The following is a 26,921-nucleotide window of genomic DNA, read 5'->3' on the forward strand; positions in this document are numbered from 1 at the left end:
GATAATATATGCGAATCGGGGAGCGAGACCATGCAACCAAAATTAGGTTTCCAATGTAGTACCATCCCTAAAACCAATAGGTCAGTAAAAGAGATCTCGTGGTACTAGGGTGCAAGGTTAACATCCCAAAAGAGACCTAGGGGAGAAGAGCACAGACCTAGACCACTCTTTTGGCCGAATCCCCCCATTAATCCATGCCCAAAGTTTCCATGATAAATAAACTAGAATACTCAATTATGTTGATTAGTGTTTTTCATTGATGTCAACCCAAGCAGCACTAGGGGCTACCCCGATCTTGCAAGGGCATTTTAACTTGACAACTCATATTATTTTGTGTCAAAGATCTTCTCTATGGATTCTAATCGTCAAGATGTTTCTGCTAATATATGGTATGCCTCCCAATTCTTCACAGTTTGAGAGTTATTTGTGTTTGAAGTTAGTAACCCCAGTTAGTGGGCTAAAACCCTATGGGGTTGTGGCATGGCACTCATAATTGGTTGTGGTCACTTAATAGTCAATAATTAATAATGTTTTTTTTTTCTCCTAAAATCCCTCCAACGTTCACTTGTTGAGGACCCTCTCAACTCAAGACATTCATATAAATAATGACCCTCATATCCTCCTCTAGTAGAGATTTTGTGGCTTCAAGCAAGTCATCGTGGCATTTTCACTATAACTTTTTTTCTGTGAAGCTTCAGAATCTAAAATTAAAACCCATTTGAGCTGAAATCTTAATGAACCTCATGACCGAATTTCAGATCTTGGTTCGCTATATTTTCAGAGATATGATCTGAGGAAGCTAGGGTTTTTGCAGGCTCCAGAATTCCATGTCAAACAAGTGACGTTGGGAAAATCATCATAACTTTCTCTCTGGGCATTGGATTCAAATTTCGTAAATAGTAACAGAAAGAGGACGGGCTTTAGTTTGTTGAGTAGCATTTTTCAGGGCCAAAGGTCGCAACAGTGACACGAGGCACTTCATACAAGTTCTCTCTACTGAACCAGTCTATAATCAAGTCATTGTGGGAGAGTGGACATAACTCTTTCTTGAAGAATCCAATCTTGATCAGAAAATGTGGGGTTGGAAAGAGGACTCAGAGGGCTACCACAGGACGAAATTTGAGACCCTGGAGATCTGAAATTACATAGATACACCAAATTCAATATCGAGCTCCTAGAAGGCAAGAAAAAGCATGCAATCAAGGATCATCGCAGTAAGGACCACACATCAATAGTCAAGGGTAAGTCTCCTACAGCAAGGTAAGTATGATTAGTGTTTACATTTGAATACTGAGTATCATCTCTAACATATGTTTTTGCAGGACAACACAAGTATATACAGTGTCTCAGTTACATCTCTATGTCTCTAGATGTCACAATTAGTTTTTCGGATGTCCTATTCTTGATAATACACATTTTATGCTACATATTCTTGATACTACACCAAGTTTTCTAAATCTATATGATGTTGTAATTTCATGTTACTTGTCTTGTCATAGTTGATAGAATGGTCTCTGTTGTTGTACTTAGAACTTGGTCCATCACAAGTCTAGGGTTTGTCATCAGTTTTTATTGTATATATCTTTAGGTCAGTTTTGGATATAGTCTTCCATAGAGTCCAGACCTATATCAAGAGTGGGAGTCTTTGTCTACTGCTGCAACAAGTCAACAACAAAAGTGACAAGCACACTTCAGGTACGCATTGTAATTTTTAATTTGTATTTATTCATTATTATGCACTTACATGTGTTTTGCAGGCAGAGGTAAGTTGAAGGGTATTTTGTTTTGTTTTGGGATTGGTTTTTCCGGACAAATTTTGCATGCAAGTAGAAGAAGATTCAAGTACAACTTCAAGCAAGAATTCAAGAGAAGAAGTATCAAATCAAAGGAAGCATTGCAGCGAGACATCCTTTGAAGACATGACAACCATCTATATATTGTGAAGAAGTGTCAAGGCCAAGAGTCATCATTGTAAAGTTGTAAAAGAGTCATTTGTAAAAGTGTCATCATTCAAAGAGTCATTATTGTAAAAGAGTCAATCTGCCTAGAGTCGAAAAGGCATTATTGGGAGGTATAGGAGTCTCTATTGGGATGATGTCATGGTTGGGTTGCAGGTCATAGTGTGATTGGGTGTTCGGTCAAAATCATTGTAAATCATATTGTATCGTGGATCATTGTCCCTGGTAAGGGAGTCCACACTTTTGTATTTAATTTTTGTCATTATAGGGTGGCAGGGAGTTGCTAGGAAGGTGTATGAAGTCGCCTACAGGTTGGGGCCTGTGAACACTTCAGGGTGGTAGGGTGGTGATAGGGCGAGTTGTGGCTCGCTAGGGTGATGGGGCATCCATTCAGTTGATTACTGAAGAAACCAGGGTGTTGGGGCGTCCTTCTAGTGGGAGCTGGAGAAGAATGTTTTTCTAGAATTTTAGGAAGTTGTTGCTTTCATTTCAGTTGGGGTTGAAGATTAAAGAATTTATTAGAAAAGCGTTTGGTGGTTTTTGACCCAGAGGGGGTTTTCCACCTAAAATTCTTGTGCCTACTGTGTTCTTTTATTTACTGTTATTACTACATAAACATTAATAATAATTGGAGATTAACTAATGCTATGAAAAGATTTAAAAGTGCTAATTGCTAAGTAATATTGATTCACCCCCCCGCCTTCTCAATATTTCCAACAAATTAGCAAATAACAAGGCATGCCCTTAGGTTTTGGAGGCCCACTTTCAAACATACGATCATGACAGAAGGGTGAGGGACCACATGGCTGGCTTAGGTGTCGGAGAAATGGCATATCGATCTAGTTGGTGGCTGCAAGGGAATGTTGTCTACCGACTGAGGACCATCATGGAGAAAATTTTTCTCCTATGGATATCACCTACAAAATGGTGGGTAACCAGCCCAAAACCCTAAAACAGAGATGCAACCTTCAGACCCTGCAATTTCACCTTCGTGCGAAACCATTCCTCCGCGAATCTACCTCACACCCTAAGTCAACTGACACGTGGATTCGGGATTCGACGGATACGCGGATTCTAGTGTCAGATACAGACAAGTTGACCCCCGGAACATGACACGTTCAGATATGTTTTATATATATATATATATATATATTATTTATTTATATATATATATATATATATATAAATAAAAATAAATAAATAAATATATATATATATATATATATATTAAAAATTAGATATTTCTTACACAAATTCTCATTCATGATACAAATTCATTGATTTCAAACATAGATCTTCATCTAGATGTAAGTTTTACTGTTTACAAAGTAACATTATGCATAGTACATACAAATACAATTGTGACATAAATGATAAATTATAATACATATTCAATTCATCAATGATACAATAGGAGAAAGACAAGATAGTAAGATAAAGATACTGACAACTATAGTTTTCTCATTAAGTCATCATAATCAAAATGTGTTACATAGGTAGTGCAATGCCAATGGCAAATAGAAATAGCAAATACAAAGTAACTACAAGTATACAAGCCTCAAGGTAGTAGGTAGCTCACAACTCATGAGTCATCAATCCTCATCGTCATCATCAAAATCAACATCACTATCCTGGTCATCATGGTCACCACTGCTCTCCTCTTCTACATCCTCCTCCTCTGTATCCAAAGTCATCTCTGCATCTGCTGGTGTGGAGGATGACCCCTCTACAATATCACCATCATCAAATTAGTCAGGCTCTAGCACTGGATCATTGAGATCCAAGTTGGCCAATGCCAACTCAACACTGTTGTCTAGACCCATATCATCAGGAAAGACATCCCACATCTTTGTCTTTCCCTTCAACCACTCATCCCTTTGCCTGTAAATAAGATGAAGGTTGGTGTGCACATATACCATTGTCTCTGCCTTGGAATGATCAAACCTGCTCTTCTTGACACTATACAAATTTCCATATGTGCTCCAATTCCTCTCGCAACAAGAGGATGAAGTCACCTGAAAGAGGAGCCATGGCTAACTGCTATAGAGGAGGGCTTGTTGCCCCATGATTTGCCCACCAAGAATAGGGCTTCTTAGTCCCCCTGTCTCTAATTAGATCATATCCTGCAAATCAACCAGTGCCAGTGGAAAACTCTGCAAAGGCATCCTCCACCTCATTAAGGGATGCGTGATCCTGAAAAACCTACTAGAATGCATCTTTCCTCCCCTGTGATATTTCACCAACCATGTGAGGAGGGAATCTATGGGAAGTTCCACCATTCAGCCATTCATGGATGTATTATTTTGGGTTCAATGAGTGAGCCAAACAATGTAAAGGTGTGCAATTCTTGTCCGGTCTACTCACAAGAATATCATGTATAGTGGTCACGAAGACCTCTGATGATGTCTCATACTCGAGGCACTCACTCTGTAAAATAATTCTCCTCATAGACTCAATCATGGAATCCCATCCCTCATAAACCTCTCCTAGGATGGGTTGGTCTGTATCTACAAATCGAAGCACGGAAATGATAGGGTCCATGATCTGAATAACTAGATCTACCCTCTCCCACCAAGCATCATTTAACACTATGTCCTCCACTCTTTTAGAGGCTACTCGATCTATCTTTCTCCAAAAAGAGAAAAATTATGAAATAACCATGGCCCCAAGAGTGGTCTTGACCTCCCTCAACCTCTTCAACCTGATGAATGAAGAGGCAAACCGTGTATCCACAATCTTCAATAATGATAGATTGTTGTACTCCTTGTAGATAGTGAGGGCATTTGTATGATTTTGTACAAAGTTATGGATATGTCGTGCATCCTCAATAATGTTACCAATCCAAAGCACATCAGAAGCAATAGATTACAGTGCTGAGTTCAATGAATGGAAAATGCAAGGTGTCCAAAACACTTGTGGATATTTAGCTTCCACAATCATGCCAGCAACCTTGCAAACAAGTGCATTATCTATAATGATTTGCATACAAGAATCAACAACTACATCTTCAATAACTTTAATAAACAACTCACCCATATATTGTGCATCCTTGTATTGTCCAAGTGCATCCACTGCTTTCAAGAAAACGGGACCATTCAAGGAAGACACCACGAAGTTGATCAATGGGTGTCGTGCTGGATTTGTCCATCTATCAGAAAGAATGCTAACCCTAGATGTTAGCCATGATGCTTTAATAGGCTCAAGCATTTTTTCCACCTCTTTTTTTGCCTTCGTCAACAATGCCGTTCTAATCTTCTCTGACCCAGGAGGCACATACCCTGATGGAGCCCCTTGAGTTAGAGCTCGGCACATCTCAATAAATAGAGGTGAGTGTGCGACATTAAAGGATATGAAGTTTTGATAGAAAAAAAGGAAATGGTGAGATCAAGCTCTTCCCGTTTCTCCTTCTGAAAAATCTTGTCCATTGGACCAAGTGAAATTGCCTTTATTTTTGCTACTTGTCCCCCACTAGAACTCTCAAATGGGAATTTGTTGCTGCCTTTCCTCAAGAATGGAAGGGGGTCATCATTCTTGGTTTTTTTATTTTGCAGCCACATTTTCCATACCAACATTGGACTCTCTTTCCATTTCTTTCTTCTTTGATAAAGGCACCTTTGTACAAGCTCCAATTCCACAACCTGGTAAAGCCAACAAATGACCTTTCACATGGAAATATGTGCTTGTGAAAGTATTGTGGAAATAGCTACATTTCCAACTCACATTGCCTCCTCCCTTCACCTTGCTGGGTGGCCCTTGCTCTCTTTTGACATATTTCCACGAGATATTTGTCAATATTACATTGAGGAGGAAGTCTTCCCTCAACATTACTTGCAGCAGACTCTGATGAAATTGGGAGAGGAGGGGCATCTCCAATGGGGACATTCTTCCCCTTCCTTTGCCCCTTCCCTGCTGCCCTTGATTGACCCATGAATGCTATAAAAAAAAGAGCAAAAAATGCACAAATTTGTAAAAGAAATGCATATGCAAATTGCTGTAATAAAAATGCAAAAATATTAGAGAGAAAATGCACTTACCTGTTGCTTGAATCTCCTTTAAAATGTTCTCACACCTTTTGCTCCTTGCTCCCAAACACCCACAACAAAGTAAACAAGTGAATGTGAAAAAAGAAGTGAGGAAAGGCTCTTTAAAAGGTGCATGGGTCATTGTTTTTCCCGATTCGTGTCCGAAAATCATGACACGTCGTGCCTAATCGAGACATGATCCAGATTCAATCGTGTCCCAATCAGACATGATGTGTCACAATTTCTGAACACGAATCGACACGAATCGTGTCAGATTCGTCGAATTTGCGACACGTAAGCCCTGGGGGATGAATCCGGTTTCTTAGCTCACACCTATGCGAGCTAAAAACAAGAAAGAGAATAGAAGAATGATCCATGATGATGTCCAAATGAGGTACAAGTCACTTGTGTTTATAGCCTTCCAACGGTGTCCAATTTGCTTTAGGGCCGACCTAATCAAATATGCACATGTGGGCTCAAAATTCAAAAATATACTTTCCCGTGTCCAAATTTGATGATCTTTAGGTCAATTTGTTCCTCTCGAGAAGAGGAATTTAATGCACTCATCATCTCCATCAAATGAGTTGTCCAAAGTGGAATTTGGCCCTATTTGCCAATTTGAACATCCAAGTCTTTTCTCATGAAACCTTTTTTGGGTTTTGGAGATCTTGTGTTCCTTAGCCTCTTAAACATCATAAAGACTAGAACACCTGTTTGTTGCTACCCCAAAATAAAAAAGTAACACTCCCTCTTAGCAAGGAAGGTGTTCTCCACTATACCGATATGCTCCCTGAAGTAGACAAACTTTTCCCTCCCCAACCCCTTCATGATTATATCAACCACCTATTGGTCTGTGGGAAGTTGGGAACGCGTTCTAGCCGAACTAATCCACGCTGCACAACATCTCTGATGAAGTGGTACCATATGTTGATATGCTTCGACTTATCATGAAAAACTGGATTCTCAGAGAGCCTGATGCAACTTTGGTTATCACAGTAGATATTGGTTGCCTCCATCCTATAACCAAACAAACTCACTAGCAGCTTCAGAAGAAAGATAGCTTCGCATGTAGCCATGCTAGCTGCCATGTATTCTTCCCCTATAGAGCTTAGCACCACAGACTTCTGCTACTTGTTGCACTAAGATACAACCCCTGATCCAACTCTGAAACAACACCCAGAAGTGCTTTTCTTATCCACTGAATTGCCTGCCTAGTATGCATCTGTATAACCACATAACCTGACACCATCACCTCAAGTATACCTCAACCCATACGTGACTTTGTCGCGCAAGTACCTCAATATATGTCTCACCACTATCCATTTCACTCTCATAGGTTCCACCATTAACTGACTAAGCATGTTGAACGTGAAATAGACATTTGGCCTTGTGTTGACCAGATACATGAGTGAACTGATGAACTGCCTATACAAGGTCGTGTCCACATCCTCGACCTTCGATGCATCTATCTTCCTCCAGTTAGTAATCATAGGCATGGACATAGGTCTACAATCTTGCATCTTGATCCTCTTCAGGATCTCCGTAGTATATCTCCCTTGTCCAAAGAAGGTCTCCCTGTCCCTCTACCATACCTCCAAGCCTAGGAAATAAAGCATTAGTTCCAAATACTTCATCTCAAATTTTGCTACCAGTTGCCACTTGCATTCCTCTATGAGCCTTGATGACCCTATCAAGAATAGGTCATCCACATACAACACTAGGTTGAGTGGCTTATCCACCACCATCAGATAATAAAGGTTGGAATCTGCATCACTCCTTACAAATCCCATCTTTTATAGGTACCTGTCAATCTAACCATACCATGCCCTGAGAGCCTATCTGAGCCTGTATAGTGCTCTCTTCAGCCTGCACATGTGTGTGCTGCTCTCATGTGTCTTGAAGCCCCCTGGCTATTCGATGTACCTTTATCACCTTGTTTAAGAATGTTGTCTTGACATCCATCTGGTGAATCAACCATCCCATCTGCGCTGCTAGAGATATCACTGACCAGATGGAAGTATACATGGAAACTGGGGTGAAGGTCTCCTCATAGCCTATACCTTCCTTCTATGCATACCCCTTTGCCACGAGCCTACCCTTGTACTTCACTACATTGTCGTCTACAGTGTACTTGATCTTATAGATCCACATAGAGCTCACAACTAACCTATGTACAGGCCTAGGCACTACCTCCCACACATCGTTTGTCATGATGGAGCTATACTCCTTCACCATGGCATCCTCCACACTTGATGTTGTGTAGCCTCTTGATAACCGGAACGTTCAAAAACCTGTGCCACCAATGCTTGGTACCTGTTTGGTTGTCTATGTTCTCTCTTGCCCATCCTAGGCCCCCACATAAACTCTTGTGCATCCTTCAGTGTCTGACGAACTTCTCTGGTGGTTTGACCACTAGTGGTGGGTGGTTCGACTAGCTCCTCATCTTGCCTCTGTTGCTCCATTTGTTGTGAACTCATTGGATCCCCTTAACCTAAGTTGATGCTCGTACTGGTAATTGTACTAGTGCTTTGTTGACCATGCAATTGTCCCTATGGTTGTCCCTGCTGCTGGACTAATGGAGCTTCTGCTGGCTCACTGATCAAATGCTGACATCTCCCGAGATCTCATGAAGGCTTTCTCCTCCATGAACTTCACGTCTCATCTCACGATAATCCTCCTGTTGCTAGGAATGTAGATCCTATATGCCTTTGAGGTTTCGCTATACCCAACGAAATACCCCCCTTCTCTGCAGTCTAATCCAAGTTAGTGCGTTTCTCATCTGGCACATGGTTGTATGTTGTACTACCAAATATTCTGAAGTGACTGACCACTTGTTCAAATCTGGAAACTACCTTAAAGTATATCACAAAAAAACGTATTTGAGTTATAGATCCAAAGTGCAATGTGACTGTTTGCCTTTTGTTCGATCTAATTGGTGTATGCAATAATTCTCCTATTTCCAGAATTTACTTATGAAGCATCACATCAACGCATCATTTACATATTAAATCTTCTTTACTTGACAAGTCATATCTTTATTTGGATTTAGTTATCATATTGATATTTCTATGTGAAAATGTGAATATCATATTTCATTTAAAATCATAAATCAGATTCACTTCTAAGACATTCATTTTGACATATCATTTCTAGACTTCGTTTATTTTATCATTCAACATCTATCATTTCAAAAATGAGAGAGGAATTGTAATAAGGTGATAGTGGTACTTCTTGTAGGCTTACCTCAAGGTTGCATCCGTGGATCGGGACTTTCTTCACTTAGATGTGAGTTGACGAGATAACAAGGGGGGTGAAAGGAAACACACCAGAAATGTCTTTCAAAAACTGGGACTCTCCCATGCTCCCTTTTTACGAAATTCAATTGTTTTCAGGCCCCCCTCCCTGGTAATCATTGCTAATATTAAATTCCTAAAGTTGGCTTTCTTCTGTCTTTCCTTCTTTATCATTTTATTTAAATTTTTAACTTTACCATTAATATTTCAGGGATATTTGATAGTGGTTCCAACCTCATCGGAATTCATATGGAGAAAGTAGAATTTCATATTCCATTCAGAATGCAGCAAACTTAACAATTTTCAGGATTTGAAGATTGGCCAAATTGCAATGTTTCCATTGGATTTCATCATGTATGAGGGCAAGGAATTGGTGTTTAATCAAGAGCACCAAGACTTTTATGTACTCCGATATTGGTGGTGTTGATTGTTGAACTCCATCATGATTTTAACAAAATAAATTTGCAAAAATATAATTTCTGCCTCTAAACATCGAAAGGCAACCCTATCTTCTATATTTTCAATTTTCTAAATAAAATGGGAAATACAATGGTGTTAGTCTATTGATGATTTATGATTTATTAATTATTAAGTTAACTTGTTATGTACAAGATTATAAAATTTCAAAGGTTTATCATTTTTATTTCAAGCTTCAAATATTCTAAAAAAAATTTCTAGTACTTCAGGTGGGGTCCCTTACTATGAAGACTCTAATGTTTCCTATGGAATTCCCTAAAACTTGAGGGGTGATTATACATATCTCTTGGATGTGTTTCCCAACTCCCGCATCCCAAAGACTTGATGGAACATTGTCCAAAATACATATGCATCCATCTGAAATACAGTTTGACCTGTGCATCTTTTATGTAGATGGGCATTCACATCTTACCAAACAATCTAGGAAAAAAACAAAAAAAATGTGTGCATACATGTTTGTTTATTTGTTACTCTGTGTGTGTGTGTGTGAGAGAGAGAGAGAGAGAGTATTTACATGTAATCAAGGGATGCACCTTTTTGGGAAGGAAGTTTCCCTGATAAGCTATTGTTTCCAAGGAATCTGAAATCATTGAAATGTAAGTTATGTTTCAGATGATTTCACCTGTGACCTGCCTTATAATAGGTTGATAGAGTTTGCAGAGAAAAACATTGCACTTCACATAACTGTGAGCATGTATTTGATGGAATAAATATAGGTTTGTTCAGAAATCCACTTACAAGAATTTCAGAGAGCTCAAATCCTGTAGTGCGTCTGGAATTGTTCCTGTAATATTATTAAAGCTCAAGTCCCTAACACAGTAATATGTTCAAGTAAGTAGGCATGCAAGAATAAGACTGTTGATAAAAGCAGTGAAATTAAGGACTCTATAATATAAACTAGATTATAATATTTATCAAAATTCAAACTTCTGACCACATATACTCTAGATAAGAAGGCTACCACTCCTTGCTTCGGGAGCACCACACTATAATATAAACTAGATTATAATATTTATCAAAATTCAAACTTCTGACGACATATACTCTAGATAAGAAGGCTACCACTCCTTGCTCTGGGAGCACCACACACTCAGTTCATGTAATGCTATCCATATTCAGTGAAAGAAATCAAAACACTGACTGTGCAAACAGAAAAGGAATAAAAGTGGTATTTAGAAAACAATGAGTAGTACATTCCTGTGATAGCTTCCTCTTGCAAAACACGACTTGCATCATATTGGAAAATCAGAAGAATGCTGCTCAAGCAGATACAATATCAGTACTCCATCTCCAGTTAGAAGCATGTTCAAGCTTGGTTCAGTCAAGAAAATTACAGTCCAAGTAATGCATGTTTAAGGATAAATTTTGGAAGGTTGACTCAAAATAAGTTTATTTTCAGATTAGGCTTAGACATTTTAATTATATTTTAGTTTAGATAATTTTATAATATCTGGATCACTAGTAACCAATTGAACATGATCCATTGAACATTACCAGAAAGATCATTGAAAGACGAGCTATAAGATGTTGGAAAAAAACTTCTAAAATTGATATATTTATGTTTCTATGATTTGTGTGACAAATGCTATAAATCCACTTGAATATCTTTAATGAGTTAGTGCCAGGTTATTGTTAATAGTTAGTATCACTTGAGCAACATATCTAGAGGCATATATCACCTTTTGGAGCGCTAGGCTTTAGAAGACAGTTATGGGACAGATCAGACTTTACCCAAGGCATTGGCTATGAGAAATCGGTTACCTGATTCCTACTGCAACAAACTGATTATATTTCACCTACTTGTTAAATTAATTGAACAAGTTACTTGCAGTTTTCTACGACAAATACTGAAATACATACACTGCAGCCTACACCAAAATAAAACTGCGGAAACTAAATATAGCACTAGAGAGAAATAAACATCACACACATCTACACAGTGATTTTTGGACAAATGTCCCCAGAAAAACCCAATGTGGGAAAACCGATGCAGCAGCTGAGGGTTTTATTATTATGCAGTAGATTTTCTGAATACAATCTCTGGATGCCTTGTAGGCTATCCAATATAGAGAATATCACTCACAAAACAATAGTGAGAAGTACCTCACACTATCATAGGCGATCCTGTTGATCCAGCCATAGAATGGCTTGCCCCTTGCTACCTTTGTGTTATCACTGTGTCAACCCAACGTCACAGCATTACTCTCTCTGCTGATCGATTTGCCTCCCAGGAACTTCGATTTCCACCTCCCGGTCTCACACATTGGCTTCTGGCTTCAGAAATCGATTCCTCTAGCAAAATACGGACCTCCTCAAGGCTTCTACGCTGCCTCTGTGTGGCCCTTCGTCAGCCTCTCTAGCTCTGCGTTGCCTCTGCTGGATCTCTCTCTGCCTTCTCTGCTGGGTATTCTTGGATCAGGAGAAATCTCCAACTAGAACTATCCCTGCCCCTCACTGCAAAAGATCACTTTGAATTCCTCTTCCAGCAACTACTGTGCTTTAGAAATTCGATCTTTTGATCTCCTCTCAATGTGTTTTCCAAATGCCCCTCAAGCCTCCTCTTATAATCCTCAAATTGAGAATCAACGGCTCAGATCATTTTTGCTTGATCCTCGTCTTCTTCTAGAAGTTTCACCCACAATTAGATTAAAACCCTTTAATTATTTTAATTTCCTAAGTTTAGACTTAGGCACCCATTAAAAACAATTAATTATTTTAATAAGACCGTCTCCGGGTGAAATTTCCCAAAACGATTTCTAGATATTGTGGAATACATGTGTCCAAGCCTCCCTACGAATTTTGAGGCTTAGAGCACATCCGATGCTACCAGAAATCAACACTCTCTCTTAGCGAGGAATGTGCTCTAGTAATACAACCCGTTGAAGCATCACTCTGAGTCTAAAACATCTCCCTCTGTGCTACTGATGTCTGACATCGTTTCCCACCAACTACTGCGCAAATGCTGCATTTGTACCATTGTTGACACTGCCATTCCCTGTAGAAATTCTCACTGTAGATCAACCTGATAATGCAATATACTAAAGCAAAATACTTAATCTAGTTCTGCAATCAAACTTGCAGAAGCTTAATCGATTTGAGCAAGATCAAACAGAACACATATAACAGAGAAGAAAAATCAATACACATGAAACACAAAAGAATACTCTAGGGAAAGCCTCAGCTAAAAACCCCACTATTTGTATTATCATACAAGTGAAAATATCTTAGGATTACACAAAGCTTTAGCTCTCATAACTATCTAGCTCTCAGTACAATCCCTCACTGCTGCTCATAGATAGAATAAAGAGCTCATATGCCTTTCCTCTGTACTCCAAGCCTCCTATTTCCTTGCGTAGTTTTCCCTGGGTGTTCCTACTGTAACCTTGTGTGACATCGATCTCACACACTGCTCCAACACACTATAAAACTATGCAAATCTCAAGTAATGAATTCCTTCTGCGTGCAAGAGATTTTCTTATAGGAGAATTCTTGCAACTGATAGTACACTGTCCCGACCTTTAATCTCAACTTGGTCTTTGTCTGAACCGACATGCATGAGTTATTTAAGAGAGAATATTCAGTTATCTGGAGTATACTAGTTTCATGCATGCATGCATTAACTGAGTAAACTCACAATTAGTTCCTCCAACAGTTTGGAACTAATTTAACTGGACTTAACTCAGTTAACTGAGCTAACTAATTACAACTCAAATACAACTCATCCTTATCTCCTTAATTAAGGGATAATCTCCTCAATCAAAAGAATAACTGTTGCATGACTTCACAAAGACTTTTAGCTTGAATTTTTCCAACTAATTAACTCAAGATGAATGAATGAATTATTTATTTTCCAAGCAGCTGGTGAGACTAAATTCAAATTTTAATTCAAGGACAAATTAAAATTGGAATATTCTTGTTGCCACATTTCAACACTCCCTCTCAACAAGAAAGGGATTATCTGCCACCATGATCCTATCTCTATGGAACTCGAATTTTCACTTTGACAATGCCTTAGTCAAAATGTCAGCATCTTGCTCCTCGGTCGAAATATACTGCAACAACATGATCCTCCTCACCACACAGTCCCTGAGGTGATGATACCGAATGTTGATATGCTTGGACCTGTCATGAAACACTGGATTCTCAGAGAGTTTGATACAACTCTGATTATCACAATAGATCACAGTTGGATCCATCCTCTAATCAAACAAACCAACTAGAATTTTCCGCATCCAGATGGCCTCACATGCTGCCTGACTTGCATCCATGTATTCAGCCTCTACTGAGCTGAGTGCAACTGACCTCTGTTTCCTGCTGAACCAAGAAACTGCTGCTAACCCACGGTTGAAAATTCCTCCTGATGTGCTCTTCCGATCTGATGGACTCCCTGCCCAATCTACATCAGTGAAGCCCTGTAGCTTCACTCCCTCTGTCTGTCTGTACCATAATCCATACTGGGATGTGCCTTTGAGGTATCTCAAAACATGCTTCGCCGCCTTCCAAAACAGTTTGGTAGGCCAAACCATAGCTTGACTTAGTTGGTTCACAGCATAGCACAAATCTGGTCCGGTGTTCACTAAGTACATTAGTGAACCCACAAGCTGCCTGTACACAATAGCTTCTACTACTTCTCCTGAAGTAGCTTCCTCCTTCCTCCAGTTACCTGCTAGAGGAGTCTGCATGGGCTTGCACTTCTCCATGTGGAATCTCCTGAGTATCTCATTGGCATACTTGCCCTGAGACACAAACAACTCCCCATCCTTCTGCCACACTTCCATGCCAAGGAAGTAGTGCATGAGACCCATGTCTTTCATCTCAAATTCTCTTGCAAGGTCCTCCTTGCAAAACATGATCAATTGATTATCACCTGTCAATATGAGATCATCAATATAAAGAACAATGATCAACTGCTTACCTTCCACTATGATGTGGTATAGGTTCACATCCGCTTCACTCTTTGTGAAGCCCAACCCGGTGAAGTAGTTGTCGATCCTGGTGTACCAAGCATGAGGTGCTTGCTTCAGCCCATACAAAGCTCTCTTGAGTCGACACACATGCAATTCATGATCGCAGGTCTCAAAACCTTCCGGCTGCTCTATGTACACCTCCTCCTCAATCTTGCCATTGAGGAATGCAGTCTTCACATCCATCTGATGGATCTTCCAACCCATCTATGCTGATAGTGCCAACATCGATCTGATAGATGAGTACCTTGCGACAGGAGCAAAAGTCTCATCATAGTCAATCCCCTCGACCTGTGAGAAACCACGGGCAACAAACCTTGCCTTATGTTTCTCTACACTACCATCAGCAGCTTGCTTTACCTTGTAAAGCCAAAGGGAACTCACAACTGACTTGTTCTCCAGTCTTAGAACCACATCCCAAATACTGTTCCGAACTATGGAGTCATACTCCTCCACCATAGCATCAACCCAAATCGGCTACTGCACTGCTTCCTCAAAGGAAGATGGCTCATTCTTAATACAGTCCCCAACAAGGGCCATGTATCCAGTGTACCTATTAGGTGACCTCCTCTGTCTGCGCTGAGAAGATGGTTCTCCTACATTCTCTCTCGCATCCGACAACAATCTGTCAGCGTCTCTTGAGCGCTTTCGCCCATCTCTGGAAGACTCTGCTTAAGTGGATGCCTCCATTCCTAGAACCTCTGCATGCGGCTGCTCTGCATCAGTCTGAGGCTCCTCCTCCTTAGGAACCAAAAGTTCCTCCACAGCCTGTAGTTGGAGCTCCCTCTCAGGGGAAACTCACATGGCTTTCTGCTCATTAAACTTTAGATCTCTGCGTACCACTGTCCTTCGACTGGTAGGCAAGTACACCCGATAGTTATGAGGTGTATCAGTGTACCCCACAATTATCCCCAACTCAGCTATCGGCTCAAGTTTCTTCCGGGTATCCTTGGTCACATGGCAAAATACCGATGAGCCAAAGATCCTGAAGTGACTCACATCTGGTCTCTTCCTGGAGAAAGCTTCTTCTGGTGTCTTCATCCCAAGTATGCGATCCAGGCTTCTATTCTGCAAATAGACCGCTGTGTTGCATGCCTCAGCCCACAAATGAAGTGGTAGGCCTTAGTCATGCAGCATCACCCGAGCTGCCCCCACAATCGTTCTGTTCTTCCTCTCAGCCACCCCATTCTACTATGGGTTATGAGGTGCCGTCAATTCCCATTTAATTCCTTCTGTTGCACAGAAGTCCTTAAACTCTTGAGAGACATACTCTCCACCATTGTCACTTCTCAAGGCCTTGATCTTCTTCCCTGATTATTTCTCAACCAAAGCTTTGAACTCACAAAACTTTGAGAAGGTTTGATCCTTCTTCTGCATGAAATAAATCTAGCATTTATGAGAAAAATCATCAATGAAAATCACATAATACCTTTGCTTCGTGGTGGATGCTATCAAGAATGGTCCACACACATCAGTATGAACTCGCTCTAAGATCGCCTCAACTCGACTGTCTCGATCATGAAAGGAAGACTTGGCGTACTTTCCCAAGGTACAACCTTTGCATGTGTCCACTTGCTCAAGTTTACCTTTGGGAAGTCCGGTAGAGATCTGTTGCATTATCTTCAAGGCCCCATGATGCAAGTGGCCCAACCGTCTATGCCATAACTCGCCAATGTCTTGGCTTTGCACCAATTTTGATTTTGAACTCAATGCAGCACAATCATCTACCTCTAGTTTGTAGAGATTCTTCACTCGAATCCCAATCCTCTTGGTCTGACCCGTGGCTATGTGTCTCAGGAACGCCTTTCCTTTACTGAAGACAACATCATAGCCTTTGTCTTCCAACATCGCGACCAATACCAAGTTCTTCATTAGTCCAGGCACATACTTCACATCTGTTAAGGTGAGAGGAGCTCCATGCTCCCTCTGAAAAGTAACCGTGCCCACTCCTGAAACACTGTACTTCCCATCGTCACCCATCTCTATGCGCATCTTGAGGTCTTTCTCCTCCAAGGCACTGAACAATCTCTTATCGTTGGTCATGTGGAATGAGGCTCCATTGTCAAGGTACCAAACACAACCCACCATCGATGAAACCATACATGCGATGAGGGTAAAATCCAATTCGAACTGAGAGGATAGTGCCTCACCTTCTGATCCTTTCAAGGATCCTTTCTTGGATTTCTTCAATGGACAATTAGTTGTATAATGGCCCACCTCATGAAAATTAAAGCATCTCACTTTAGATTTGTCAATCTTCTTCCCACCATGAGAAGAACTCAATTTGGAATGGGAAGCCTTCCCTTTCCCTTTCCTTGCCTTACTTGCTAAGGCTAGATTTTCTTCATCATCATGCTTAGATAAAGAACCATCTCTGGTGCTTTTCCTAATCTCCTCCTGCATCAGATCCAACCACAGTCGTTCCCAATCCGGTAGTTTCTCTCTTCCATTCACAGAGTCCTGGTAGCTATGCCAGCTCTTAGGAAGATCAAGGAGAGCAAGACTCACCATATCATCATCGACTGTAGTTATTCCTACACTACCAAGCTCATCTTTGTAGGTGGTGAGCTTGTTCAAATATGTAGAAATAGTGTCGCCCTTTTCACACTTGATTTTCTGAAGCTTGTCCTTGAGTGCTAGTTTCCTCTAGTTGCTGCTATTCTGATAGAGATCCTTCAATGTCTTCCACATTGAAAACAGAGTCTCCTTTCCATGGAGACTCGAGACAATATGGTCTCGAACTCCCTCCAGAAGAATCCGCCTCGACTTCACCACACACTTCTTCCATTCAACCAATTCTTGGGCATTAGCTGCAGCCGGCTTGGGGATTTCTTGATCAATGAAATCCTTCAAACCATTGTCTTCTAATACCGCTTCCATGCAATCCTTCCATGCTATATAATTCAAGCTGCCATCCAGTGCATACTCGAGTCTCAGGCCATTGAACGCCATTGGTGAGCTTAGAGGTATGATAAGAATTCGATTTAACTTCTCCAACCAAGAACTTCAAACTTCGAATTTTCCCTTCTTCAGTATACTATTTATTGCTTCGATCACCTTAGCTCTGATACCATGTAGAAATTCTCACTGTAGATCAACCTGATAATGCAATATACTAAAGCAAAATACTTAATCTACTTCTACAATCAAACTTGCGGAAGCTTAATCGATTTGAGCAAGATCAAACATAACACATATAACAGAGAAGAAGAATCAATACACATGAAACACAGAAGAATACTCTGGGGAAAGCCTCAGCTAAAAACCCCGCTATCTATATTATCATACAAGTGGAAATATCTCAAGATTACACAAAGCTTTAGCTCTCACAACTATCCAGCTCTCAGTACAATCCCTCACTGCTGCTCATAGACAGAATAGACAGCTCATATGCCTTTCCTCTATCCTCCAAGCCTCCTATTTCCTTGCACATTTTTCCCTGGGTGTTCCTGCTGTAACCTTGTGTGACACTGATCTAACACGCTGTAAAACTGCACAAATCTCAAGGACTGAATTCCTTCTGCATGCAAGAGATTTTCTTATAGGAAAATTCTTACAACTGATAATACACTGTTCCTACCTTTAATCTCAACTGGGTCTTTGTCTAAACTAACATGCATGAGTTATTTAAGAGAGAATATTCAGTTATCTGGAGTATACTAGTTTCATGCATGCATGCATTAACTGACTGAACTCACGAGTTATTTAAGAGAGAATATTCAATTATCTAGAGTATACTAGTTTCATGCATGCATGCATTAACTGACTGAACTCACAATTAGTTCCTCCAACAGTTTGGAACTAATTTAACTAGACTTAACTCAGTTAACTGAGCTAACTAATTACAACTCAAATACAACTCATCCTTATCTCCTTAATTAAGGGATAATCTCCTCAATTAAAGGAATCACTGTTGCATGACTTCACAAAGACTTCTAGCTTGAATTTTTCCAACTAATTAACTCAAGATGAATTAATTAATTATTTATTTTCCAACCAGCTGGTGAGACTAAATTCGAATTTTAATTCAAGGACAAATTAAAATTGGAATATTCTTGTTGCCACATTTCAACACTGCTAACACTGCAACCTTCTCCAACTACTGTTGCTATTGCACCAACAATAGAAAAACATCCAAAATTACTGAACTGGTGTTCAGCGTGATGCATATGTTGCTGGAGTTCTGACTGTTGCTAGTCTCTACGCTGACCCTTTGAAGCCTCTACGTTGTTGCTAACTCTGCTCTGTGCCAACTCTAGCTCTGCTTTGCTCAATCTCTGGCGCTCCTAGCCACTACAACTGTCACTCTGACACTCCTCTGCATCATTTGACTTGGTCCATCTTGCTACTTTTGATTTTGGCTCCCGTAGCAAGGTATTGATCCGAGAGGTGGACTCCTCAAGGATCCTACCCAACTGCAGTTCTTTCGAACTATAGTTCTATATCACCCCACCTCTGGATGATCATGGCAAACTCCTCCTCCTCGATCTGTGCGGATGCAGCCTTCAGATCATGCTTCTCATCCTTGTCCTTCTTCTGGAGAGGACACTGTGTAGCGTAATGACAAAGTTCGCCACATCGGAAGCACTTGATCTTCAAAATATCTTTCTTTTTCTTTTGTTTCTCTTGCTACCCCTTAGATGCGAGGGCTACATTCTCATCCTCCTCCTTGGGCTTTGACCCACTGCTTTTGCCGCTACTATCAAGCTTTCACTTGACTAAGTCTCTCCTCATCTCTTCCTGTCAAAGAGCGGCCCACATTCCCTCCTAGTCTGGAAATTTCTCCCTACCCAGGATGCTCTAGACAAATACTTGCCACTCTTCTGAAACTGAGTTCAGGGCCAACCTCACCATCTCAGTAGGTTGAGGTGTTGACCCCACAGCTGCCAACTCATCTCTATGAAAATTCCTTAAACCCGAGAATCCCTACTGCAGCAACTGATGATATTTCCCTACTTGTTAGATTTACATGAACAAGTTAATTGCAGTTTCCTACGGCAAACATCGAAATACATACATTGCATCCTACACCATTCAAATAATATGCCGAAACAAGAAACTGAACAATACAGAAAGATACAACACAAATGATAATGGTTTTTGGACAAATGTCCATGGAAAAACCCAATGCTGAAAAACCAGTGCAGCAGATCTGAGGGTTTTTATTATTAAGCGGAGTTATTTCTGAATACAACCTCTGGATGGCAATCAAGTACAGAGAATATCACTTGGTAGAAGAAATTAGTGAGATAACCTCACTCTACACTGCAAGTCCCGGTTGATCCAGTAGCTAAACCAACGAGTTCCTCGACTACTTCTGCACTGCCCTTGCGTGGGCTTGTGTTAGCCTCTAAGGCACTGTGTCATCTCTGTTGGGAATCGATTTGCCTTCTGGAGCTGATTCCAGCCCTCCCAGCTCATAAACATTAGCCTCCTCAAAAAATTCAGATTTTTGCGTGAAGGCTCTGCGTGGGGCCTGCATGAGCCATTCCTGGCTCCATGTCACCCTCTCTGGCCTCTGCGTTGCCTCCTTTGTGTGTCTCTCTGCCTCTCTGCTGAGTATTCTTGGCTCCGGAGAAGATCCTCCAGCAAAAACTCTCTCTGCCCCTCTCTGCGTGATCACTACAAATCACTATGCTGCCTCTAGCTTCAACAATTCGATCTCACTGATCAACTCTCAGTGTGTCTTCCAAATGACCCTTAAGCCTCCTTAAATCATCTCCTCGTTGACATTCAACGGCCCAGATTAGAAGCTAATCAATGGCCAAGATCATTTTTGCTTGATCCTCGTTTTCTTCTAGAAGTTACACCCATGGTTAGATTAATACCCATTAATTATTTAATTTCCTAAGTTTAGACTTAGGGTCCCATTAAAAATAATTAATTATTTTAATAAAATTGTCTTCAGGTGGAATTTCCCAAAATGCTTTTTAGGTTCTTTGGAATACATGTGCCCAAGTCTCCCTGCAAAATTTGAGAGTTAGAGCACATCTGATGCTACCTGAAATCAACACTCCCTCTTAGCGAGGAATGTGCTCTAGCAATGCCTCCCACTGGGCATCACCTTGACTTCATAATATCGTCCTCTGCGCTACTGATGTCTGACATGCTTTCCACCAACTACTGCGTTGCTACAGCAACTATACTGCTACTAACACTGCCACTATCAACACTGCATCTGTACTACAGTTCCCTCTTAATTTCTACAATTGTGTCGCTGCTGGCACTGCCATTGCCAACTACCCCTGCACTGAAAACTGTTGTTGCTACTGCATAATCAACGGAAAAACTTGCCAAATTACTGAACAAGTGTTTAGCATAGGTGCATCTCGTTGCTAAAGATCTGATTGTTGCTAGTCCCACGCTATCCTTATAAAGTCAACGTTGCTACTGCACTATACCTCCCTACACTGCTGCAACTCTGGACTACACTACTCAGACTTGGCATTCGAGCCACTGCATTTGTCGCTACAACACTCCTCTGCACCATCTGACACTTAGTCCATCCTGCTACTTTCGATCTAGGCTCCCGTAGCAAGGAATTGATTCGAGAGGTGGACTCCTCAAGGATCCTACCCATCTGCAGCGCTTTCGAACTATAGCTCCAAATCAGCCCACCTCCCTCCTGGAGGTATCTCGAGTGTCATGGTGAACTCCTCCTTGATCTTCGCGAGTGCAACCTTCAAATCATGCTTCTCATTTTTGTCCTTCTTCCTGAGAGGACACTGTGTTGTGCAGTGACCCATTTCACCACACTTAAAGCATTTGATCTTTGAGACGTCCTTCTTCCACCTCCGCTACTCCTATTGCCCCTTGGATGCAAGGGTTGCATTCTCTTCCTCCTCCTTGGGCTTCGACCCACTACTGCTGCTTCCATCAAGCTTACACTTGACTAGATCTCTCCTCAGCTCCTCTTGCTTACGATTTGCCCACATCTCATCCCAATTTGGCAAAGTCGCCCTAACCAGGATACTCTGGACAAAGACTTGCCACTCCTATGAGACAAAATTGAGGGCCAGTCTAACCAACTTGGATCCTTGAGGTGTAGACCCCACAGCGGTGTTGTAGCGGCTACAACACTCTCCAAAATTTTGGTCTGCATCCAAATTTCGGAGCCTTCCTTGGTTTTTACCTTGATGGTCGCAAACACTCGTGCTCATCTTATGAGCTCTTCTTGAGTTTTCGTACCCTCTTCGCTTAATCGACCACCGGTCGTCTTTTTGCATGTTGATCGCTATGTCATGCTTGTGAGTTTGTTCTGGAAACTTTGAAGGTTTGTCTTTGTGTGTATGAATTGTTTTTGCTCTATCGACATTAGTTGCACTCACACACAAAGTTGTAAACACTATCGCGCAAGTGTCGTCATAGTCATTCAAAGACATATTTCAACTGTCTCTCTCAACCTTCGAGTTAGTCTCACTGAGCACATGTTGTCTTGTTGGTTTGAGGTGTCTTGTCGTTGAGTCATGCTAAGTGTGTGATCACATTGTCATGTCTGCACAAGTACACTTTCTTTCACACTTAGTCAATTTTCTTGAAAATCTGTCGACAAGACAACTCTCCGTCAACCAGACCCGATCTCAGTGACCTTGCACTGCTACCCAGAACTGCGCAGTGCTTGAGGCTGTCCTCTGGGCAGCCTGCTCTGCACAATTATGGAAATGAGCCAATTGACTGACTCCCAGAAATGCGCAGAAGTTGCCCCAGAAACTGATCCAGTCTACGCTTACTGCAAGACCTCCCATCAAGCCTCCCACTGGTCAACCGGAGAAAGAACTTGAGTTGTGACCCTGGACTATACTGAGCTCCAAAATTGCACAGAGTTGTCCTAACAGTCCTTCTCCGCTTTGCAACCAGTGCAGGAATTGCGCAGAGTTGTCCTGTCCTGCCCTTCCTTCCCGCTTCGCATCCAGCTAAGGAATTGCACAGAGTTGTCATGCCCTCCTAACCCTTCTTCCTCGCTATAATGACCCATTTCTATCTATAACCAAAAGAGTACTATCATGCATACGATGTATCATATGCACACATCACATGCCTTGCACTAGTATACTTATTAAATAATTAGGAAAATGTTAAAATGAATGAAAAAGGGACTAAAACACCTAAATTATCGAAAAGAAAGATACTACCTAAAATCCGACATTCAAAAGATACATATATAGCGTTTAAAGTTATAAGTTAATTATTATTAATATGTATAAATATAAATATATAATTATAAGTTAAAGTTATTTTTAAATTTAATACCATAAAGATTTAACAACTATGGACCTTGTTACCATAATTAAAATCATATAAAAGATAAATATAATTTTATAAAACAAATTAAAAATATAATAAAATAAAACATTAAAGTTTAAAACATATCTACCCTTTTTAAAGATATATATACTCATACCTTCACCTCACCTTACACGTAACAAATAAATCTTTCGAATAAAATCTGAGGACGGCGGTGGAAGAAGGTGGTGACTGCCTACACAAGGTACATATCCCAGGCACGCAGAGGAGAAGGGAAAGAGTATTTCGCTGGAAGAGGAGGACGGGAATTAGAATTTAGAGATCTGAACCAGAGCTGGGATTCCATTATTCTTGAAGCTTTTAGGCACGGGGGACCAAAATACTCCAATTGGGAAGTATTTTGGAGATGAGTACCAAGGTTGTGCTCAACTTCGCTAGGTGGTTTCGGTCATTTGGTAACAAGAGAAAAATTGGGAACGAGGATCATCTGGGATCGACATCAAATTCAAAGAAAAACAAATAGCGAGAGCAAGGGTTGCGACAGAGCAGAGAGGCTGGTATTCAATAGAAAAATTGTTAAAATTTTGTATTTAACTTGACATATACTGGTATTTGTGAGCTAAATTTGATTAAACTCTGTTAAATTCATTAAATTTAGGGCATTTTAGGGCCTTACACCCACTCTGCAACCAACTCAGGAATTGCGCAGAGCTGTCCTATCTAGCCCTTCTTCCCCCCTCTGCAACTAGCTCAGGAATTGCGCAGAGCTGTCCTGTCCTTCCCTTCCTTCCCGCGCTGCAACTAGCTCAGAAACTACGCAAAACTATCTGAGCCCGAACTCTCTGAGGATTGTGCAGTTTTGACCAGTAGCTCCTGCAGCCTGACTTTGTGCTCCTATGGAAAACTGCGCAGATTTTTTTGCCAATGCCTCCTCCTGCCCGCATTGTATTCCCCAGAGAAATTACGCAGATCCCAGCTGGATGACTTGCCCAATGCTCCCTTGGAAAATTGTGCAGATTGACACAGCAACTCCCTGACACCTTGCTTGGCCCTCCTCCCAGAAATTGCGGAGTTCTGCCTCCCAACTGGATTTTGCCCCGCAACTGTCATTGTTTTCCTGGGTTGCAAAAATCTGTCTCCCAGTGACATCTGCGCAGATTTTCCCGACAATGCTCCACAACCTCGCATCCTTGCCTGCACAGTGCTCCTGCAGCCTCAGTGCCTTTTCCCTCTCCCGGTCACCTGCACCAAAATGGAAGACAATGCATCATGATAGACTAGGAGATTTTTGGATTTGATGTTGTCTCGTCATGAGTGATTGCAAGAACAACTACATCAATGAAACATGGTGCAACGACGAATGAGATGGAGAAGAGGTGCATGCTAGAAGACTTTCTCGCAATCAAACGAACACATGAAGCACATCGAGCAAGCGAGCGAAAGGGGCACATTCACATGCACCATCAAGCAAAGACCAAAACCATCGAAGACCCTACACACTTTGCCATGCAGAGGTGAAGACATGTTACACCAAGAGCATATCATCACTTAGCAGCACATCAACTCGACATGAACATCACAGTCAAGCAGTGTCATGTTGGGTTGTGTCATGAGTTGTCTCGGCGAGATCACTAATATGGGCCATACTTGTTGTAATCAATGTAATGTAAAGTGGAAGTCCAAGAGACCCACATATGAAGTCGAAGAGTCATGTAAAGTCGAAAATTCATAGAAAGTCAAACAGTCATGAGGGAAGTCGAAGAGTCACAAGGGTCGGTTATACCCCTTTGGCTATATATACCCCTCATTGTATGAGCAAAGGACTTTTTCACCTTAGCTCCTCCCACATAGCCTTGAGAGTTTGTAGTCTGTTCTTTGAGGAGCGAGCAGTGGCTACAACGTCCCACTACTGGGACTAGTGATGTATGGTGTACAGATGTGTCTTAGATCTTTTTCTTCATTCAAAAGCTTGTCTTAGGCCAGCACGTTTTCACCCATGTTTTGTATCCGTTTGTTAGACTATTCTTTAAACATTTGTAATGCATGTTTGTTTAACCTATACTAAGATAGTTGAACTACTTCGGTTATTTTAATACTCATATTGTTGAAGATGTGTCATATTGTTTATCATTGTTGTCCTGTCCGTGCGGACTACTCCATCGGACATTAGACAGACCATCTTTGTGTTTTCTCAATTTTAACGACCATCACCCCCGTGTGGACTACTCTGTTGAACAATGTACTTGTTTTCCGTTGAACTTTAGTTTTCACAACTACCGCATCCACTGTGGACTATTCCGTTGAATGTTGGACAGACCCTTGTGGTTGTTTGCGTGTGTTTCTTCTTGAGTTGGGACTATTCCCTCTCATCAAGAGGATCACTTTACTTTCCTCATTTGAACAGTAAGAGAACCCGGAAATAGAATTACATTACGCACTCACCAGGCATACTCACCTCGCTTTTTTTAAGTTACAAGCATAACACTCTCATGTGTTGAACAACAAGAGCTAAGGCAAATCTCTAAGATAATGGCAACCGCGCCATCGTACCGGATGGGACTCCTACACCAAACGGTGTGAGATCTAGTTGGGACTTCATACCGGGGAGATCCTCTTTGTTGACAGGTCCAACACCATCAACACAATGGCGCTAGAAAGAGGGCCAAATGACAAGCTAAGCTCGTTGCATCTGGTTTGAATCTCTTATCTAAAATGGCTCATCCATCAATTGTGCTACCATGGTATTTCTCCAATTTTTCCCTTGATCAAATTTCACTCCCCGATGAACTTCTCATTCACTTGTCCCAATTAAAGTTTGATGGTGAGGACGGAACATCCATATCCAAGCACATTTCTGATTTTCTTCAACTTTTCCAACCTTATGAAATCGATAATGAACAGTTTTCTTGTGTGCTTTTCTTCCTCACCCTTGAAGGTCATGCTAATCGGTGGTGTCATACCTTGTTGTTGATTTGGGGTAGCATCGGATGTGCTCTAAGCCTCAAATTTTGTAGGGATGCTTGGGCACATGTATTCCAAAGAACCCACAAAGCTTTTTGGGAAATTCCACCCAAAAGTGATTTTATTAAAAATAATTAATATTTTTAATGGAGTTCCTAAGTCTAAACTTAGGAAAATTAAAATATTAATGGGTATTAATCTAATGAGGGGTGAAACTCCTAGAAAAAGCCACGGATCAAGCCAAAACGATCTGAGCCTTTGATTAAGATGTAATCTAGGTCGTTGGTTGTCCAATCGAAAGATATAAAAAGGGGCTTGAGGGTCATTTGTTAAATACACAGAGAGATAGAGAAAATCAATTTTCTGAAGTGAGAAGTTCTCCGAAGGAAAAATCGATTAAGGAGATCTCTTGCAGTTGAGGGGCAGGGATAGCAGCTTCCGGAGAGAGAGATTCTCAGTCGGAGATACATCAGCAAAGAGAGGCAGTGAGTGATCTAGAAGCCTTGATGTTGGGCTAATGCAGACACTGCGCAGAGGCAGCCAGAAAAGTCGGGGGGTAGTCAGTTTGGGGTTGGATCAGTCGGGATTTCTCAATAATTGTGTGAGGTAAAAATCACAAAGTTTCTGCGAGTATTTCTCTCTATAACTGAATAACCCTATGAGGCATTGAATGATGTATTCAGATTTTGCTACTGCTTAATAATAATAAACCGTCTGAGTTGTTGAACCAGTTTTCACGCATTGGGTTTTCTCAGGGACATTTGTCCAAAAATAACTGTCCTATGTGTTTCTATTTTCCTTGCTCAGTTTCTATGTTTCAGAATCATATTTATTTGGTGTAGGTTGATTCAGTCATTTACTTCAATGTTTCAAGAAGAAACCTGAAGAAATCTGAAATAAGCTTGTAACATAATTTACAATCTAGGTGAAGTAGATTCAGCTGGTTGAAGTAGGATTCCTGATATTGTTAGGTTTAGGAGTTTTCACACTTGCCACTTGCTT

The 26,921-nt window shown here is 40.9% G+C and overlaps 1 protein-coding gene across 2 annotated transcripts in view; it reads right to left on the reverse strand.

Moving 5' to 3' along the window:
* The window catches only part of LOC149227593 (putative LRR receptor-like serine/threonine-protein kinase At1g56140), a 353,957-nt gene that overhangs the window by 115,460 nt on the left and 211,576 nt on the right, over nt 1-26,921 (reverse strand). For both annotated transcript variants that reach the window (XM_089377820.1, XM_089377819.1), the window contains exons 9-10: nt 10,489-10,560; nt 10,265-10,330 (exon numbers count right to left, since the gene is read on the reverse strand). In XM_089377820.1, the coding sequence (XP_089233946.1) occupies nt 10,265-10,330; nt 10,489-10,560 (138 nt within the window). The remainder of the gene's footprint in view (nt 1-10,264; nt 10,331-10,488; nt 10,561-26,921) is intronic.

Source organism: Pinus tabuliformis, chromosome J (genome assembly GCF_031772625.1).
Source record: "Pinus tabuliformis cultivar Carrire ecotype Pingquan chromosome J, CPIR1, whole genome shotgun sequence".
In the NCBI taxonomy this organism is placed as follows: Eukaryota; Viridiplantae; Streptophyta; class Pinopsida; order Pinales; family Pinaceae; genus Pinus; species Pinus tabuliformis.